The 21,153-nt window shown below is 38.9% G+C and overlaps 2 protein-coding genes across 7 annotated transcripts in view; one reads left to right on the forward strand and one right to left on the reverse strand.

The window, feature by feature from the left end:
* MED12L (mediator complex subunit 12L) overlaps positions 1-21,153 on the reverse strand; it is a 361,426-nt gene that overhangs the window by 42,052 nt on the left and 298,221 nt on the right. For all 3 annotated transcript variants that reach the window (XM_069580602.1, XM_069580597.1, XM_069580588.1), the window contains 13 exons: positions 19,936-20,056; positions 19,451-19,552; positions 18,623-18,736; positions 14,651-14,850; positions 11,559-11,747; positions 10,880-10,954; positions 10,572-10,762; positions 9,574-9,735; positions 6,491-6,602; positions 3,501-3,590; positions 2,361-2,470; positions 2,029-2,164; positions 1,078-1,239 (listed from right to left, as the gene is read on the reverse strand). In XM_069580602.1, coding sequence (XP_069436703.1) covers positions 1,078-1,239; positions 2,029-2,164; positions 2,361-2,470; positions 3,501-3,590; positions 6,491-6,602; positions 9,574-9,735; positions 10,572-10,762; positions 10,880-10,954; positions 11,559-11,747; positions 14,651-14,850; positions 18,623-18,736; positions 19,451-19,552; positions 19,936-20,056 — 1,764 coding nt within the window. The remainder of the gene's footprint in view (positions 1-1,077; positions 1,240-2,028; positions 2,165-2,360; positions 2,471-3,500; positions 3,591-6,490; positions 6,603-9,573; positions 9,736-10,571; positions 10,763-10,879; positions 10,955-11,558; positions 11,748-14,650; positions 14,851-18,622; positions 18,737-19,450; positions 19,553-19,935; positions 20,057-21,153) is intronic.
* Positions 1,318-21,153, forward strand: part of P2RY12 (purinergic receptor P2Y12) — a 49,090-nt gene continuing 29,254 nt past the window's right edge. For 2 of the 4 annotated variants that reach the window (XM_069580634.1, XM_069580613.1), the window contains exons 1-2: positions 1,318-1,573; positions 2,848-2,978. The gene's annotated coding sequence lies outside the window, so the exon portion shown is untranslated. The remainder of the gene's footprint in view (positions 1,574-2,847; positions 2,979-21,153) is intronic. The other 2 variants (XM_069580646.1, XM_069580641.1) reach the window with 2 other exon arrangements.

Here is a 21,153-nt window from a genome sequence, read left to right on the forward strand (position 1 = left end):
TCTCAGGACATGTGTGTGTTAGCCGTTTAGTTGTGTCCAACTCTTTGCAACCCCATGGACTGGACTGTAGCCCATAAGGCTCCTCTGTCCTTGGAATTCTTCAGGCTAGAACGCTAGAGTGGGTTTCCATTTCCTTTTCCAGGAGATCTTTCCAACCCAGGGATCGAACCCACATCTTTTGCGTCTCCTGCATTGGCAGGCATGTTCTTTTACCACTGTGTCATGTGGGAAGCATGACACAATAATTGTCTATCTACTTTCCCTTAAGGGTAGGAGCTCTGTCTTTCATCTCTGTTATCTTGGAACCCCATAGTTGTTCAATGTTCACTGAAAGAATACCTGACAGTGTTGCTCATGTTTTGGGCTTCCCAGGTGATGCAGTGGTAAAGAATCCGCAGGCCAGTGCAGAAGATGTAGGAGACGTGGGTTCAACCCCTGGGTTGGGAAGATCTCCTGGAGTAGGAAATGGCTACCCAATCCAGTTTCCTTGCCTGGAATACTCCAGTATTGTTCCATGGAAATCCCATGGACAAAGGAGCCTTGGGCTACAATCCATTGGGTTGCAAAGAGTCAGACATGACTGAGTAACTGAGCTCAGCTTTAGAGCTTTAGACTGACTCAAGTTTTAGAGAACCATATTTAATATCTTATATAAATCAAGTGTTCATTAAATGCTGTTCAGCTGATAAGAAAATAAAGTGCTATCACTTTAAAACTTTTTAAACAGCTTTAAAATTTAAAGCCATTTAAATTTTAATTTTAAACTATACAGAGACTTTTATTAATATAAATTTTTTCATCTACTAAACATATTCCTTTTTTTATTAAACAAGGTTCTACTTACTTTTCCCTTGATGGGCTTCAAAAATTCATTTAAATTCAGAAAATCATTTAAATGAAGATCTTCAACATCATTATCTGTATGATAATGCCAAAGACCACTGCATTTAAATGACAAGGATATGTTTTAAAAAATCAAGAAACAATAATATTAAGATGTTTCATATGCCCTATAGGAAGACACGAAAGTATAAGTGCATGCATTTATATACATAAGGAACAAACATTTACTCTTGCCTGTTTTTTATCTATAGAATCGAATCCAGCAATTTTGTTTCCCTTTGTGTCAATCAAGGAGCCCATAGGTTCACAGGTAATGATGTCACATGTCTGTTTCGGCAAAGGTAACAGCTGTCGAACTTTGTCAATGCTTTCTGACCGCTTGTCCCCCAGCTCTTTCTAAAAAAGGGAGACAGTGAGAGAGACAGAAGTGAGATAGAAATTATAACAAGGCAAATGTTTGCAAGGAGGAAGTTCCCCTATGAAACATTTCCTTTTTATAGCTGCAATGTTCTTTGACCTTCAACAGGGTTTAGGGGGCAGCTCTCATTTACAGTGATGCATATGTTTCATTTCTTCTATTTAAGTAGAAAATAGAACACATATGAAGGCACCCTCGTTACACAACAAACATCACAGTGCTGAAATTACAAAAACCCAGAGTAGTATTTGCAACCCGAAGACAGGAGCTGCAGCACGGAACACGTTCTCCAATCCACAGTCAGGCCACAAGGTAACCATTGGCTGTTTTATTAGTAAGGTCATCAGATCGATTAACTTTTTTCCTGCATTGTTTGTTTATAATTTATTTCAAAAACTGTATTAGTGGCTAGGCAAATGAATTGAATTTAGAAATAGCAATGCAAATGTTTAATATTCAACTGCATGTTGCCAGTGGAAGATGAAATTTACCCTAAATCTAATGTTGGCATTTTGGTTACATATTTGATAATGGACTTCTACAGTCCCTTAAACAATTAAATATGTTCTATGAGTATAGTTATTTTAAGAAAAATCTTCAAGCTATATATACTTCTAACTTTGGGGTACTGAGAAGCTGAGGTAGAACAGCAAAATAATCACCTGATACAAAGTTAAATGCAAAAAATAACGTCTGATTTAAGGAGTAATAAAATAACGTGCGCTAAATAACAAATCCAGAAACTCCTAAGCAGGCCACAAACTTACTTTCAGTTTCTTGACTAAATTCATGTATGCGCGTTTGTTCTCTTCAGATCCCCCTGGGGATGCATTTGACAGGTCAGAGGCCAATGTTCCATTGATTAAAACACCCAGCATGTCAAGAACTGTTGTGAATAATTCACTAGAAGGAGAAAGAAAAGGTTTGCAGCTTAAAGCAAAACCAAGATACTGTTAACTAACTGAGCTTTTTTATTTAAGGCATAGAACTGTTAATGGTAACCTAAGAGTATAGGATGTGGAAGAATCTGTGGCCAGAATATGAAAGCCTCCACTATACATCTATGAAGCAAAGTCAATGTGAAATGATAAGAACCTACTTGTTAGTGTGCATGTCAACGGTGCCAGAAGTGATGATCTGAAGGAGGAGAAGCGCCCAGTCTGTTGTCCACTGGGTGCTCCTCTGCACTGTGTCAAACATTCCACCCACCTAGCACAGAAAGAACACAATGGAAAAATCAGCATAGTGTCACAAAGACCACTTTACACAACCACATTTTCAGGGGTTTAAAAACTTTAAAGTTGCGCTAAGCTATGGATTATCCTGTCTTCTCTGTCAACTAGCTATATATTTGCCAGTCTTTTTGGTTCCATTAGCACAGGAACTGGACATTCAGAAAAAAAAAAAGGAGGAGGAGGAGGTATGGAGTGTAGACACGTCATCAACATGAATTACACGCTAGTAAAATTAGCTCTCTGTTGTTCCTAAATTTCATGATATTCAGTTTCATTATGTAACCTTCACCCAATTAAATCTGAATAGATGTAAACTAAGTGACTCAGTATCTAAAAATTTTGTGTTGTCAGTTAACTATTTCATCTAAGTCTACTGTCATAACAACACCTGGAAAGAGCCAGTAACACAGAAGTAATGATGACTGGAAGGCCTGGCCCTTAGGACTGCTCATTCATGAGTGGGAAGTTATATCAAGCATCAGGTAAGCCATCTTCCAGAGCAGCTTTTATCTGGCCTTGTGCATTGAGAAAGGAAGAGTCAAAAGAATCTGCCAGAGAAGGAAATATAAAATTTCTAGAAAACCTGCCAATGGGATTTCTCTTTATGATCAATTTGATGGAAAGTTTGATAACATTTTGACTTAAAGAACATTTTAATACAGTTTTTAAGCAAGTAGAGTAAAAGCTAATGCTCACCTCAAGTTAGTACTTCCCTATGACCTACTCTTGGCACAAACAGAAAAGAGAGAGAGAGAGACACTGGGGGTGGGATGCAGAAGGCAAGACGATACCAAAAATATCTACTGTTGTCTAGAAGCCAGACCAGACAGGAAGGACAGTGGCAAGGAAAACAGAAGGTCTGAGAGTCAAGGAAGCAGTAAAGAGAGCAAACAGTGGGCTTCACCTTGTAACGGAGGCTGTGACCACAGCAGGAGTGGAAAGCTGCAGTTATTTTCACATGGAGGTAAATTTAATGGAGGAAAGACGCTAGAAGGGTCTCTTACCAAATTGAGGCGGAGTTGCAACGCCTCATGCATCATCTGTCGTGCTTTGATGTCATCCTGGTATCGTTCTTCTCTCCAGTTACTTAAAATCTAAACCAGAAAATAAATGAACACAAACCCCAATACTTGTTTTCCCTGTTAAATTTGATTTTTCTCATATTTAAAGTTAAACTGAGTTTTTAAGTGATGAAGACAACTTCTTAGTTTAATAAATTGAAAAAAGCGGTGGGGGGGGGGGGGGCGTGGAGGGGTACAAAATTTCACTTTCCTCCCCTTCTTCCACACAGACAGGAATATAGCTATTTTTTTGGTTTGTTATTTAATTACATACCCTATTAAGAAATATCTTATGTAATTACATACACTGTTGATAAGTCTTAGGAAATGCTTTAGAGGATCATGAGGTTAAGCATTAACAAAAATAAAGAATATTTTAAGAATACATCATTACACTGGTCTTATAAAGATAAGTGTAAAGATAAAGGGGCTTCCCAGGTGGCTCAGCAGTAAAGAATCTGCCTGCCAGTGAAGGAGATGTGGGTTCAATCCCTGGGTCGTGGAGATACCCTGGAGAGGGAAATGGCAACCTACTATTTCCAATATTTTTGCCTGGAAAATCCCACAGACAGAAGAGCCTGGCGGGCTACAGTCCATGGGGTCGCAAAAGAGTCAGACATAACTTAGTGACTACACCACCACCACCACCACCATAAAGATAAAGAGAAATAGAATTACATTTTACATCAGTCTCCTCTTATATTTCTAGCGAGAGGCTGTGAAACCTAGAAAACGCATTATTCTGATGTTTCATTGAAGGGGAGGCTTGTCTTCCTTGATAAAGGTAATATAACCAACTTTGAAAAATGTGACATCTTGGACATCAGCCGAGTTGCATACCAATTTATTAAATAAACGCTTCCTCACTTATTCAGACAAATGTTGGGGAAGGGACAGATTGCTTGGGGAAGAGACAGGTTGCTTAGGGAAGGCAAACCACCAGTGGGAAATTGTGAATCAGATGTATATGCGAAAAAAAAAAAGTGCTCTGAAGTAGGGCAGCTATGGAGAATCATTTCAAAAGAGCTGAAATGAGTCATATGCAGAAGTAACTGAGTCCAACAGATGAGCTGTGAGTACGCCACACAGTAAATGTGGAGCACTTCTCAAATCTCATCAAAAGATATAGATGAATCTCCCTCGAGGCAGGTGAAGGGTACAAGGTAGCTTAAAAAAGCCCACAAGTTGTCATGGAGCTGACATTCTGGTAGTAGGACAAATCAAGATAAGTAGAGCAAGTGGTAAGAATCATGACAAGGGGACAGAGAATAACTGTGGTCCTCGTTTTAGAGCGTGACGGGGGTGGGACTAAGGGATGGGAGAGGACTAAGGAGGTGAGAGCTGAGCAGAGATCTGCTGAACTGAGGGAGGTGGCCATGTCGATAACTTCCAGGGAAGGGGAGAACAGCTCTGCAAGAAGAAGATGCTTGGCAAGATCAAGGAACAGCAACATGGTCATTGCGTACAGAATGGAGTGAGTAAGGCCATGTCAGGAAAGAAACAAGATAGAGGTGGGAGCCAGTGACAGATCATGGAGGGTCACATAAGCCTGCACAGGGAAGTTTTATTCCAGGTATAGTAAGAAACAGGGGTTTCACCGGTGGCGCTACTGGTAAAGAATGTGCCTGCCAATGCAGGGGACGAGAGAGACATGGGTTTGATCCCTGGGTTGGAAGATCCCCTGGAGGACGACACGGCTACCCACTCCAGTATTCACGCCTGGAGAATCCCATGAACAGAGGAGTCTGGCAGGCTGCAGTCCATGAGGTCACGAAGAGTCATACACAATCGAGCACACGCACACACGAACACATACACACAATAAGAAACACTGCAACATTTTGGGGCACCAGAAAAACATGTGGTTTACACTTTAAAAGGATCACTCTGGCTGTTGTGCAGAGATAAATCTCACATATCCAAAAGGTAGCAGATGATTAGAGACAAATAAGTGTCTTGTTCAGGTTCATCCAGTACCATTAAAGAAGACAGTGTCTAGAATTAACAGCCGAGTGGGAAGCCTCCATTAGGCACTACTACAGGATAAAACATCTACTCACTCTTCTCCATTCTATACTTTCAAATTCCAGTTTAATCACTCAGTTTCCTCATGGCACACAGAACATAAGTGTTTCAAATAGTGACCATGAGAATTATAGCTGGTGGAAAGGCAAAGTCCCAAATCTTTGTAAATGAACTAAAAATGCCTTCTGATTCAGCAATGAGTATCTTGTGCCCTGGGACTTCCCAGGTGGTGCTTGTGGTATAGAACCTGCCCTCCAACGCCTGAGATTCATGAGATGCAGGTTCAATCTCTAGACTGGGAAGGCCCCTGGAGGAGGACAAGGCAATCCACTACAGTATTCTTGCAAGGAGAATCCCACGGACAGGGGAGCCTGAAGGGTTACAGTCCACAAGGTTGCAAAGAGTCGGACACAACTAAAGCGATGTAGCATGTGCAAGCATGCACACATCTTGTGCCCTAGACCAGCATCACTATAGTTCTGGCAGTAAAACTGGGTTTTGAACCTACAGAGCTCAAGCTGAGACTTTCCCTGCCATGTGGAAGCCCAGTAGAAGACCTGGAGAGAGGGCAGGCTCTCTTTGTTACTGACATGTGCCCTGCAACACAGACTGCTCCAGGAGCTCTCCTAAGAGACAAAGCTCTCTTAGGAGCAGATATGACAAAGTTATGTGCAATCTGCAAAATGTAACTTTCATAGACATCTGTCCAATGCCTAATTCATATTATACTATTGCTAATCTCATGGTGACCAGAATGCCAGGTAGGAGAACAGGACATGGGTGGTGCTTTCCTCCATCTAATCAAAACATGCTTTGCCCTTATTAGCTTAAGCTCAGTGTTTGAAAGGAAAACAAATGAATGCCATTAGGAAAATACTTGCCTAGCTCAATATTCTACTGTACTTTACCTGGTTAACTTGATTCTGCAGAGATGTTAGAAGGCCTTCTCGTTGTTCATCTTGTCCCTTAAGGCAGGTAAGGACCAGTGAGAGGAATGGTTGTTGACTCAAAAGAGACATACTATAAAGGAAGTAATAACAGCAGATCTAGTTAGAAAGAACAGATTCCTTCCTGTGCAACACTGATTTCCTGCCCTTGGGTTACTGGCTCTTATTCATTTTACTATTAGAAAAGGGAGGGAAGTAGTAAATAGCCAAGACTACTTGAAAAGTTAAATCATATCTCTAACTAATAAGGTTTAAAACCACTGTAATGCTTCTAAATAATTTAATATGTTCTCTTGCCCTTGAAGGCATCTGCAAACGAGCATAAATTCATACTGCATCTGAGCGGGGGGCGGGGAAGGAAGAAGAAAATGTATGGTTTGTATCAGTAAACTGAATTTAAAGATACATAGCAGGAAGAATATCACTGTATACACAGAAAAAAAGAAAAACTTTTAAACTTCTCTCACATAGTATTTGTATTTTGTTGTTGTTTAGTTACTAAAGTCACGTCTGATTCTTTGCAATCCCATATGCTTTAGCCCACTAGGCTCCTCTGCCCATGAAATTTTCCAGGCAAGAATACTGGAATGGGTTGCCATTTCCTTTTTCAGGGAATCTTCTCAACCCAGGGAGTGAAACTGTCTCCTGTATTGCCATAGATTCTTTATCACTGAGCCACCATTCTTATTTACAGTCCAGGAAACAGGCCTATTAGGATTGTTGTGCTTGTGTTGTTTTTCAGCACATTTCTCAAGGCCAATTGGATGGGCATGAGTAGAACTGAGATGAGCACCGAGGTCTAAGGCCTCCAAAACCATTCTGCTGGCCAGTGACCTAGTGCACAGCTCCACTACATCCCACAGGCTTGACCTGTAAAAGAGTTTTAAGATATTTGATTTTTAAAATTTATTTTAAATTGGCATTTTAGCCTTATTTCTTACATGATCAGAAACAGCTGACATATTGATAAACTAATTTTTCTACACTGCAAAGAAAGATTTCTTAAAATGAGATGGAGATAAAAATATTTCAGTCTGCTTCATTTTACACTAGCAGAGCTTAGAGAGACTAACTTAGGAAGAGCCACCTTCAATCTCTGCAGTACCATCTAGGATTCCTGTGGGAAGTGAGGCAACGTACATGCCATCGTTAGCCAATCAACTGTGAGAATTAAAACTGAGTTATCTGGTTGGTTAATAAATACTGGCAAAGGCGATGAAGCAACCAGATGCCAAGCAACATATGTGCAAAGGTAGGCCAAAACCAAAATGTGCTTCAGTTAAGAGCATAGACTCAGAGGCCAGACCACCTGGGTTTCAGCTTCACACCTTCGTAGCTATGTGTCCTTGATAAATTTACTTAACTTTCTAGTGCCTCAGTTTCTTCTTCTGTAAAAAGGACATAATGAAAGCACCTCAGTATGACTGCTGGGAGATTTTAAAACTTCACATATGTATGTAATGAATTCTATATTGAGGATGACATTTCATAAGGCCTTAGTAAATGGCAGCTACTGATTAGGTCATTAGAAATCATTACCGACTAGGGCATAAGAAACCCAAAATGTTCAAAAGGCTCAGAGTTTTTATTTTTCAATGTTAGGAATTTCCTTTTACCTCTGAGGTACTAAATTCATCATGGTTTTACATTAGAATGTGTTTATGTTCTTTTTCAGTAACATAATCATTTTTCTAATATAATCACTTAAACCTTTTCCAGGCCACAAAACTTAAAAAACATTCAACTTGGAAGACTCAACTTGGAGGATCCTATATATTAGGATCTAGCCTAATATATAAGCTAGAACAAGAGCCCTAAATGTTAAAAATATTAGTAACTTATTTCAGGGTGCAGCATAATAGAAGTATAAATTATTCCATGAAATTCAAGTGCCTAAATAAAAAGAAAAAAACCCAAACAACTGTTGAATACAGGGACTGTGGATATACAGACCTGATTCAGCAGGCCTGAAGCAGAGCTGAGAAGTCAGTATTTTAATAGTGCAGCAGTGATTAGGGTACACAGGCAGAATTGAATGCTGCTGCTGCTGCTGCTGCTGCTAAATCACTTCAGTTGTGTCCGACTCTGTGCAGACCATAGACGGCAGCCCACCAGGCTTCCCCATCCCTGGGATTCTCTAGGCAAGAACACTGGAGTGGGTTGCCATTTCCTTCTCCAATGCATGAAAGTGAAAAGTGAAAGTGAAGTTGCTCAGTCGTGTCCAACCCTCAGCGACCCCATGGACTGCAGCCTTCCAGGCTCCTCCGTCCATGGGATTTTCCAGGCAAGACTACTGGAGTAGGGTGCCATTGCCTTCTCTGGAATTGAATGCTAGTGCATTACATATTATAATCTGGAGACTTTCTCTAACAGAACTTGGCCTATCAGATTATTTTCAATTCCATACAAAGGCGAAATTTCAGTGGACTCTGAGTACAATAACTATAACAAACCTAGACAGCGTATTAAAAAGCAGACATCGCTTTGCAGACAAAGGTCCATCTAGTCAAAGATATGTTCTTTCCAGTAGTCATGTATGGATGTGAGAGTTGGACCATAAAGGCGGCTGAGGGCAGAAGTGATGCCTTCAAATTGTGTTGCTGGAGAAGACTCCTGAGAGTCCCCTAGACTGCAAGGAGATCAAACCAGTCAATCCTAAAGGAAATCAACTCTGAATGTTCACTGGAAGGACTGATGCTGAAGCTCCAGTACTTCAGCCACCTGATGCAAAGAGTCAACTCACTGGAAAAGACCCTGATGCTGGGAAAGATCAAGGGCGAGACAAGTAGGGGGTGGCAGAGGATGAGATGATTAGATAGCATCACAGACTCAATGGACATGAATTTGCGCAAACTCTAGGAGATAGTGGAGGACAGAGAAGCCTGGCATGCTGTAGTCCATGGGGTCACAAAGAGTCAGACATGACTTAGCAACTATTAATAACCATCAACAGCAGAGTATAATCAGCACGTACATCTGTAGGACACTGAATTTTCTCAACCATTCTATAACCGCTCACATAGGAACAAAACTTCCAGCCATACCTTTTCTGCTTTTGCCTGTCTCTTTCCTTTTTGGAAGAAGAACCCAAGTGCTGTCCTTTCTCCAGCTCCTCCCCAGCTGCTTTCAACACTCTTCCCTGCACAGAAGTCGGCAGCCTGGCAATTAGGGGGGCCACCAGCCACACACCCCTGCGTTCAGAGGAACTAAAAATGGAAACAGATGTTATACCCAAGGATATACCCAAGGCATCGTTTTACTTTGCTCCCACAGTTCTGATCGAAACTCCAAAGCAAAACTTACATTCACAGGACACATGGGTTATTCTAACATTTGCCTTTTACTTCTATCCTCTGTTTCATCTCACCAAATACCAGACATTTGCACACACTCTTCGTGCTTATGGAAAGCACTAAAAGGTGGGATTCTGCAAGGATACTATAGCTCAACTTTTTTTTAAAGTCTGGAAAAGTGGTTTTCTATGATTCTGGCTTTCTGAACACTAACAAGCAATTTGTTTTTTTGTCTAACAAGCAATATACCTTTCTCTCATGGTTAAAATATGAAATGTTCTGATTACATTTAAGCATTTAAATAACCAATTTCTAAAGATTCAAAATTCACCAGTTATACTTGACACCAAAATCATGAAATACAAGTCTATCTGCCTTTTGTAATTATCATTTGAGCAAATCTGCCAACTAAAAAAGATGGCAGAAAGAGTGTTTCCTATATTAAGAATACCACAGAATAGGGCAGCCTCAGGGCACATGAAAGAAATTCACCCCTATGGAATGTAAACTGTGGTTCCAAGGAGTCTGGGCCTGCTCAACCGCATATGTGGAATGCTCAGCTACCGTGCAGCCCAGCAGCATGGCCCTTGAACATATTAAATAATGATAATGGACACTTACAAGCAATTATTTTCCTCACATTCCTGCAGCTTTATGAAAAGAAAAAAGTCTGCATTATCCAAGTAAAATGTGCAGTTACATGTGAAAAATGAATGGTAGTTTTGTAAATCCACAGGGAAAAAAAATACCTGAGAAATGTCTTTATTCCATTCTGCCTTGTGCTACTTGTATCAGTATTGCCAATCCCGTTTGGGCTGAAGAGGCCCACGCCAGCATTAGAAGAGTTATTGTTTAGGTCAGCTGACTGCTGGAACACCTCTATTGTTGCCTTGGCAATATTGTCCAGCAGGTTGTTCATTTCAGCCACCGAACCAGAGCCCTGGAGTCAGACAAGAGAAAACAAGCACCCCTGTGTTTTACTTTATCCACAAGCATCAATGTTGTGTTGCTTTTCATAAAACGGCACACACGTTCATGCTTTCATGAATATACTCACAGGGTCCTTCAAGCACTGTTTGATCATTAACTGAAGCTCCAGCCAGGACTGCCTCAGCGTCCACTGCTCAAGATTCTGGGGGAAATGGAGTTAGCACGTTAAGAATACCAAACATGTCTTAAAGTATAAGAATCCCCTGCAGTATTCTCTTTCTCAAAAAAGCAGATGAATGATCACACACAATAAAGGGATTCATATGACACAAAAGGCTTCCAAGTCTATTACATATGCTCATTATAGAGACAAAGGAAAAAACAGCAACATTAAAATAATGTGCCTTACTCAGCTAGGCGTTGGAAATGAATAAGACAATCATTTCTTCTCCCAAAGTCTATCCAAACAACTCCATTACAAAATGATTTTGATATTTTATGAATAACATAATGAAGACAGTCCTTCTACAAAGCTTATTTCTCATGTAAACACAACAAATACTGACATGAATTAACATATTCGCACTTATACATACATAATGGTTGTATATGGTTTGCAGCGTGCGTATTTGCCCAGCAATAAAGTGTGGCTGTTACACAAAATGTAAAATTGGGGGAATAAAAATCAGAATTAATTAAAGTTAAGAATTAGCTAGCAATGACAAAAGAGACGCAGTAACTCCTGTATAAACACAAAGAACATGTCAAAATGACAGAAACACAGTCTTTAGACTATTTTCACTCACCTGAAGAATGCGTTTAATGTGCTGTCTTTGGAGGTTGTCCCCCTCCGTACATTCCTTAATGCCATGAGGATAACAGATCAGCTGCAATAATTTCTGTGCTTGCATATTTGAGAGCACAGGGTCCAGAATAAGTTCTTTGTCTGTGCATAATCTCTCAGGTTCCTTTAAACAATGTTCTCCTACCCATTCCTAAAAATAAGATGGCAATTAGATTGTACTGAACTGATGGCTCACAACAGAAAGTGGACAGGAAATTTTCCATTTAAAAAATAATAGATGGAAAAAGTAGGAGGGAAAAGGCTTAGAAATTTTCCAGTATTTTGACTTCTTAAAAGTATAAAGTAGAATCTTGGTTATAAAACTTTTTTTAAAAAGGAATGCATGAAAGAAATTAGCAAAAAGATAAAAAAGGAAGTGGGGGAGAAAGCTCAGTAAAGAAAACACTAGTATGTGTTTTCAGTTGGAGAATGAAACTTTGCTCTAAATACTGTTTTGTAATCATTTTTTTTAACTTGCTACGTAACAGTAGTGATTCTGTATTATAATATGTATTCCTCACTTTCATGGAACACACTGTAATATCCCACTGAATAGATAGGATATAGTATAACACTGAGAAAACTGTCTTCCTTTTTGATATCATTATGAATAATGTTACCTTTATAAATACTTGTGCCCATCTGTTCTCTGTACAATTATGTTCTTAGGATAATTTCTTACAATTGCTGAGTCAAGGATGATCAGTCTCCATATCACAGCAGGTAATCAACCTCAGTAATGCTATCCAGACATCAGTAATTTCTTAAGCATCAAAATGTTTTTAAACTCTCCAGGCGACTCCAATGTGTACCCACAATTAGAAGCCAATGCACAACTCAGCACACTCTAAACGTATATATGACTAATAGTTAACTTTTACCACGATTACAGTATACTTTAAGAAAAACATGACTCAACATTATACCAATAGCAAAATGAAAAAGAGCATATATGGTATGCCTTTTTTTCTAATAGGAAAGGAGCACTTAATAAAAATTGGAAAGATAAATCAGAAAATAATGAAACTGATTACCTAGGGCAGGGAGGAACACTGTAGAAAAGATGAGGGAAAGAGATGTACATCTCTGAGCATACCTTCTCACTAGTAGACTGACCTTCGCTGTTGTTCAGTTATCGTTACTGCTGTTTAGTCACTAAGCTGTGTCCCACTCTTTGTGACCCCATGGACTGTAGCCCACCAAGCTCCACTGCCCATGGGATCTCCCAGGCAAGAATACTGGAATGGGTTGCCATTTCCTTCTCCAGGGGATCTTTCCTACCCAAGAATCAAACCCACATCTCCTGCATTGAAAGGCAGATTCTTTATCAATGAGCCCACCAGGAAACCCCAGCTGACCTTTGGGAGTATGTTATTCTAAAGACAGATATGATAGGAAAAGAAATCTAAACTGAACACAAACAAAACCAAATGAAATCAATTCTATTTTAAGTGAGTAATATATCCATACTGAAAAAGAAAGGTCAAATAACTTTTTAGCACATACTGTAAAACCTTAGGGAAAAAAGAATTGTAAGCAAATTCTCAACTCCTTTTAGGAGACTCATTTTTTTCATAGTAGTATAGGTGTAATAATTCTAACCCTACTTCAGGTGTGTTGTAGAATTCAACAAATCAGTAAATAATTGATGTTATTGGTATCCAGGACTCTTAATATGGAAGAGAGCACTTTCAACACAGATTGAAGGGATGCTAACAAAAACTTAAGCTGTTTGATCAGAACTGGATGTTCATCAGTATAAACTCATGATTATACACACACACATTTATGTATATGGATGCATTTTCCCCCAGCTCTGCCTGCTTAAAGGGCCTAAAAGCAATAAACGCACATTGCCCACAGCAATAAGCACACACAGAACTCAGATCTTGGTTTCTAAACACCATCTTCTTCTAAATAGAACCAAGGTTCCATGAAAAGATGAGTAAATCTAGTCTGGGGCAGGAAAAATATAAGATAGGCCAGAAAGGCAGAAAATACTTGTTATTAAGAAAGAAAGAGTGAGAGAGATATGAAAATAACACAAGAGTCAGCATGAAAAGATTCCCACTTCTGGACAAATCTGGAACAATTTGAACATTATAATAACTGAGGACAATATACGGCAACTTTTGTGGATAATAAATAAGTGGAAGAAAGGAAGGGAAGGCAGAAAAGGTTTGGCTTTTCCTTAGAGTAGAATGAAAACTGATAAATGTGAAAAAAGTGGAGGAGTTGGGAAAAGCCATCTTGCAACCGTCATACTAAAGCCTGGTCTAGACAAGAATCCAAATGGATGCGCTATGGGAGGTGAGGGAGTGTGATGAGAAGCAGAAAACTTGCACTGTCTCAGAGTGTCCCCCAGACTGTTTACTAATTCCAAGGGGAAAAATGGTAACTATACAAAACAAAAATTTAAAAAAAAACATACAGTGGAAACAGCCTGATCAAAGCTAACATCACCAATGAGGTACAGATGGGCCTCAGGCGCCTTTGGATGTGATCACCTGAGAAGAATATAACATACTTCTACAGTATCATGGTGAGGAAGGTATAATCTGACACTAACCACCAGGAAACTAAAGACAAAGCCAAGATTATTGGGAAAACTGACCAAACTGAAATGTGGCCTATAGGTGAGAAAAACTTAAGATACCAATGCTAAATTTCCTTCCTTTTAAAAATTGTATTTAGTTATGTTAATAAATGCTGAAATATTAAAAAGTAAAAAAGGACAATGTATTCTATCTCCTCTCAAATGCTTAAGTAAAAATATAAGAAGTAAAAAGTATATGAGACCATACTCACATACACATAAATAAAATTATAAAGCAAACATGGTAAGATTTAAAAAATCAGTGAATCTGTGTATAGGGTATACTGGGCTTCTTTATAAATTATTACAACTTTTCAGAAAATTTGAAATTATTTCAAAATAAAGTGAGAAGGCAAAAGATGACTATCTACGTACAAGTTTCCTACAATATTGGGTCTTTCTCTCCAAAAGAACAAGAATACACTCAAAGTTAAAGGCAAATTAAACCTGAAAAATACCTGTTGACAGATGGTCCTCAGTACATATCTAGCATATTCTCTTAAATTGGCCGTTTCTATGGAAATGCTTTTCCCACAGGATTTTGAATTTTGTGAGGCAGTCCAGATATCCTCAGCATTCCCATCACGTCGTAAACCCCTCATGGTGAAGTCATCATTTTTTAAAGAGCTGACACTGTTATTGCCAATTTTGGCATCTCCTACATAACAGAATCACAAAAGCAAAATCATAGAAATTCAAAATATTGCCAAATATTTGGAAAATAAATGAGGCAAGCATTCAGAGATTTAAAATACATGAATGGGATCATTATTGCAAAGTAAGTTGTTCAGCAACAAAGAGAAGGGATCAATACAGGAACGCTGAGAAGTTCCATCAGACACGGGAAAAAAAAGTTCAAGGCTCATTTTTTATTTCATTTATAGAATTAAGTATACTTTCACCAAACTTGGAAAGGCTATTATGAATCACACTTAAGAATCACAGAACATTGATTCCACCAATATTTCAAGCACAAATGTATGCAAATTCATTTGACTTATATAGACAAGGAAAAAATGGGTTACTCACCCTTCTAGATGTCCCTTTTTCATTTCTTCTCTTACAATGAATGACTTATTTTCTATCCATAGGTCAAGAGAAAAGTTTTGCCTTAGCCCACCTTACTATCAACTTCTTGACAAGAGAGATTTATTTCCCTGGGAATGGAAAAGGGCAATGCATACTAAGGAAGCCCTGGAAAATAGGGCATTCATTGAATAACCCATGTCTTTCACTTTCCTCTTTGTAAACATCCAAATTAGAAAACCTCACCTGATCAGCCTCTCATATACTTAGTAAAATGAAGCTCCAGGAAAGTGTTTTCCTCACAACAAAGTTCTGGGGGGAAAACTGAGCAGAATTATTGATAGCTGGAAATAAGAAATATTCTCTAGCCATGAAAGACAAAAATTTGTCATATTTTAAAAGTAAAAAATTAATTTAATTTGGTTAAAAAAAAAAAAAAAAGACAGCCAAATGGAAACAGAGTCTCCAAACTCTTGTCTATTTACCCACAAAGATCACAAGCATTCAACAGGAAAAATTCCTGTAACCATAGGTGAGTTTAGATAAAGCCCTCACTATTTCACTGTAAGGGAAACCAACCCCAGGTCAGTGCAAAAAGCCTTTTAAAACCCTTAAGTCAGTCAAGAAAAACTTTTGACTTTGCTGAATTTTAAAAATCAGAATCGCTTAGTAAATGTTTACTTAAAAAATCTTGAGGGGAGGGAGGAACACATAATACATTTCAACTCAGTATCTTATCACATATTATACATTTCTCATTCAAATATTTATGCAAAAAAGCACCAAGTTCACTTCACTCATAGGCATTTATTTAATTCAGCAAAGCTCTTCAAAAGCTGGAACAAAGACTGAATTCTACATGTACCAACATTTAGCATGCTATTTCCAAACTTAAAAGATATAAACAACTACTGTTGCTATTGTTATTTAGTCACTAAGTTGTGTCCAACTCTGCGACCCCATGTACTATAGCCCACCAGGCTCCACTCTCCATAGGATTTCCCTAGCAAGAATACTGGAGTGGGTTGCCATTTACTTCTCCAGGGGATCTTCACGACTCAGGGACTGAACCCGAGTCTCCTGCATTGTCAGGCAGATTCTTTACCACTGAGCCCCCAGGGAAGCCCATAAATATCCTGGGCATGCATGCTCTGTCATGTCTGACTCTTTGCAACCCCACAGACTGTAGCCTGGCAGGCTCCTCCATCCATGGAATTCTCCAGGCAAGAATACTAAAGTGGGTTGCCATTTCCCATTCCAGGGAATCTTTCTGACCCAGGGGTAGAATCCACGTCCCCTGAGTTGGCAGGAGTGTTCTTTACCACTGAGCCACCAGGGAAGCCCTATAAACAACTGTTTCCACACCTTAAACTACTAGAGAAAATAGAAATTGAATTCCATAAAACAGTCCTATCTCCCTAACTCAAAATAAATCCTAGTGGACAGGACTTGAGAGAACACTGTGATAAGAACACAGTGAGGTAAATAAAACCGCAAAAACAAGGAAACACCACTGCCAGCCCTAGTCTAGGCAATCCTTATTCAATTTAGATGTTAGGATGACTGAGAAGGTCAGGAAGGCTGTGCTAGAAGCTTCTGCAACAGCAGAGACAATAGAACAGACACAGTGTTCAGTGCCTGCCTGGTCCAAGGGTCTGTTGACATTCAACAAACCTCATCCTGACTTCTCAGACCTAAAGAACCCTCTATTACGTAGGAAGATGTAGAATCCACCAAGAACTGGGGCCAATTAAAAAGGTCAAGGAAAGGCCATGAGATAAACTGGTGGGCACTGATATTAAAATATGTATACTTAAAGAGGTTGGCAAATTATACTTGGAATTAAACCATTAAATATCATGTTTTTATGGTACACATTTTAGTTTCTGCAAATGTCTATCACACATGCATTCACACTTTCAACATTAGCTAATGGAAAATCTTTCCCTGATGGGCATTAGAAATACCAGTAAAAAAAAGTCAGTCCTTGATTGCTTAGTCCCTATATTTATTTATTAAATAGAACTGACTGGCCAGCTTTCCTTTCAAACATATTAAAAGTAGAAAAATCTTACTGAAATGAGCATTTAATGTTGGCAGTATAGTATACTAAGAGCTCAGAGGAGAGGCTGTGGCCCTCCATATGGCTCTACCTTTCCATTACAAATACAAAATCCCTGGGCATTTCAATAGGTGTGTGTGTGTGTGTGTGTGTGTGTGTGCATGCGTGCGTGCGTGCGTGCGCGCGCGTGCATGTGTTAAGGTGAACTTTAAATAGTTTGTTTGATGAAAACTCTTGTTACCTACCCTCATCATCACCAGATAATACTTAAGTGTTGTTTGCTCAGTTGTGTCTGACTCTTTGCAACCCCATGAACTGTAGGCCACCAGTCTTCTCTGTCCATGGGATTCTCCAGGCAAGAATACTGGAGTGGGTTGCCTTTTCCTTCTCCAGGGGATCGTCCCGACCCAGGGATCGTCCCGACCCAGGGATCGAACCTGGATCTCCTGCATTGCAGGCAGATTCTTTACCATCTGAGCCACCAGGGAAGCCCCAATACTTCTTAAAGAGAGGTATAAAAGGAACAGGATACATTCTAAAACACGTTTAAAACTCACCTAAAACAATTCATCTAAACTTAGCAAATTCAGTTCTAGCCAAAAGGAGTTCCTTGGGAACATAAGAGGTAATTTTTGTTTAGTCAAGACCAAAAGAGGGTACCTTAAGTTGAAATTAGGCAGTATGAATTCAAGAATCCTTCCCAATCCTTTAAATCCTGAATGATTTACAGAATAAAAATGTTTTAACTACTGCACTGTAAATGAACAGAAAAGACAGTACTACTATTCCTAGAGAATACATATAATTAAAGATGTAGGGATGTCTTCAACATTATAAATTAAATGAAAAAGTGTGATATCCAATACTGATTTATCAACAGTATCAATATCATTGTAATTATCACCTGCTGCATGACAAAAACTAAGGCAGATGGACAGAAACTTTTTCAGGATCGCAATGAAAAACTAAGATTAAAACCCAGATTTTCTTGTATTCTAGTCCAGGAATATAACACAAAATGTAAACCTTTACACAGATTACCAGTTCAACAGAGTTCATCACAAAGTGTGACTTCTGCCAACAAATGAAATCCTAACAACCCTATGGGCAGCTAAAATGTCACACGAAAAAAAGTATTCAAATTCCCCCAGAATTGTAAGTAAGGGACAGATGTCTTGCAGTCCAACTGAACATAAACTTGGAAAAAAACAACTAATTTTTCCAAGAGAATAAACAAACAAAAATGAGTTTCTAATAATTTTAACGAGAGTTAAACCTGAACAGAAATTATTTTGCCTCTGTTTCTAGTAATTAACCAAGCTCAGTGCCAGGATATTCTTACCAAGCATCATAATTGCTTTTAAGACAGCAAACACGGCTCCCACTTCAATGCTGTTGTGAGCAGCAGCTAAGAGGTGTCGATCACAAGATGATCTTATTCCGGGGAAAGGTTTGCCTATAAGAAAAACAACAAAGCTTTAACAGATTCATCATCATCATTAACCACTGTTTGTAACCATTTACAGTCAGCAGAGCCTTTCATTGTTAAGTTGTGGGCGCTTAATTGCTATTAGCTAGCTTTAATTGGCGTTTCATGGATTCACTAAGAGACACTGCCAGTATCCACTAGTTTGTTTGTGTTTTTTTTTTAATTATTAAGACAATGGCTTTGCTCTTCAGAGAGATGCATCGAAAAAAAATCAGTAGCACTTTTATTCATTTCTGCTGATGTCACACACACACATTCATAGAAATGATCTTTAGGAACAGACTGCACTAAATTCTAATCCCTGGAATTCTTTACCTATTCCCTTCACCTTAGTAAAAGAATAAATGAAATGCCACTGCCCTAAACTGCTAGAGTATGGTTCTTAACCAACAAGAGTATGTTGGAGGATCACACTGCCCACCAGCATGACTTGGCCAAGGAGCAGAGGTAATTTTATTGTTTATTAATGCCTGATGTGAGTTTCTCAATACACCCTGATATTACGTAAAAGAAAGGCGCTGACAACCTTTCTCAACAGCTGACAACCCCTTTCTTTCATCACCTTGAAACAAGCCCACCAAAATCAGGAAAGAGATTGCAGAATGGACAGCCTACTTGGTCAAGTTAAACCTAAAGCTCCAGATGAAAACGTCATCAGATAGATTTCAACTGTCATCTCACCAGTTGCTTGAGGTAACAGGCAGGCCTGGGGAGCTCGAAAGAGATGAAGCAGTAGGCGGCATGTCATTCTTGCCCCAGGCTCCGCATCCGCATCTCCGCAAGCTAGGAGGGAGGATTTTAAAAGCAAGTTTTGTAACATACTGAAGAACACATCTTCCGCATTTCTCGTAAGCTGAAGTTTCTGGAATAATTTAAATAAATGCTCCTTACAGTAAAAAGTAAAGCACTGGCTATTTCTTTTCTGAGACACCTGAGAGCTCTCTTACAAACAAGTACTAAGATAGCTGTTTCCAACCTTCTCCATTTAAATCAGTGTGACTTTGTTTGGAACAATTATTATAATTCTACCATCTCTACCTTGATGACTTATTACTGCACACTGCATGTCTGCTCAAATTCTAATCTGTTACTCCTTCCACTTGTGAGAGGCCACAGCACCAAGACACAAATCAAATAACCAGGGCAGCTCTGGGACGCAGCCTTACCTGCGGCTAGGAGAGAGGGGAGTGCGACGTGTTGCACGACGTCCTCCAGGGAGAAACACTGTCGTGCTATCAGAATAGCAATGAAAGTAGCTAATGAATCATGGAATGAAAGGTCACTCACCTTCAAGAAAAACATTGACATGTTTTAATACCTAACACCCTTTTGAATAACATCTTAAGATTCACATCTAAGAGAAAGTAGGCAACACCAATTAGATCTCAAATCCCAAAAGGAACCAGTAGAGGGAAATCACTTATGAGTTATTACCCTCTGGGCTTTTTTCTATTTTTTAAGACAAAGAAAGAGGTTCACCCATATCGCAAAGCTTTAAGACAGTTCTAAGCTGTACCTTGAGTACATGTAACTGAGAAACCAAACAATAAAACAGCAAAATGAAGATATCTCCAAGTGATATAACATAAATAAGTCTTTTTGGCAGAATGCAGTATAATCGGATATTGAAGGGTAAGACCATTAGAAGCAATGGAAAACAAGGAGGTTCTCTAACTGAAAAACAAGCCTTGTGAGTGTTTTGGTGTTTCAGGAATAACTAATCTTAATTTTATAAGATAATTAAATTAGTTTTAAAAACAACTGTGAAAATTATCATCAACACCTAAATTTAAAGAAGAGTGAAGATGAGTGAGGGAGAAAATGAAAGAAAGAGGAGAATCAGAGGAGAAAAAAAATCATTCATTCAGAGTGAAACTTCTACCCTTTACAGATCTCACAAGACTTTGGCAGAAAATAATAAGAAAAACAACTGTAATGGCAGCCTCCACATTAAGTTGTCCTGTAAGTCAAAAACTATGGTTAGAGATTTACAGAGAAAGAGTACAGCACCTAGAGGTTCATACTATTAAATTCCAACTTTACAGATGAGGAAACAAGCAGAGGTAAAGTGCAACAAAACAACTGAACGATTAAGGACCTATGTTAAAGACAGAAATTTGGGTCTTTGCTGTCTGGAAGAGTAGGTCACAGATATGAGTTTTTACATCTTAGGTGCCCACAGGATAGAGTAGGATTGCCCACGTGGTCTTGAGTCACCAGAACTAGGAAATAAAACTTTAACTGAGAGGCAGGTTTTATAATGTATACAGTTCTTCTATATATGAGATACACTAATATGTAACATGATTTACTGCAAGAAGTGATGGAAGTGACAAGCAGAAATAAAGAATCAAGATGGATTTTTAAGAAATTCGCACACTGAT

This window comes from Ovis canadensis, chromosome 1 (genome assembly GCF_042477335.2).
Source record: "Ovis canadensis isolate MfBH-ARS-UI-01 breed Bighorn chromosome 1, ARS-UI_OviCan_v2, whole genome shotgun sequence".
In the NCBI taxonomy this organism is placed as follows: domain Eukaryota; kingdom Metazoa; phylum Chordata; class Mammalia; order Artiodactyla; family Bovidae; genus Ovis; species Ovis canadensis.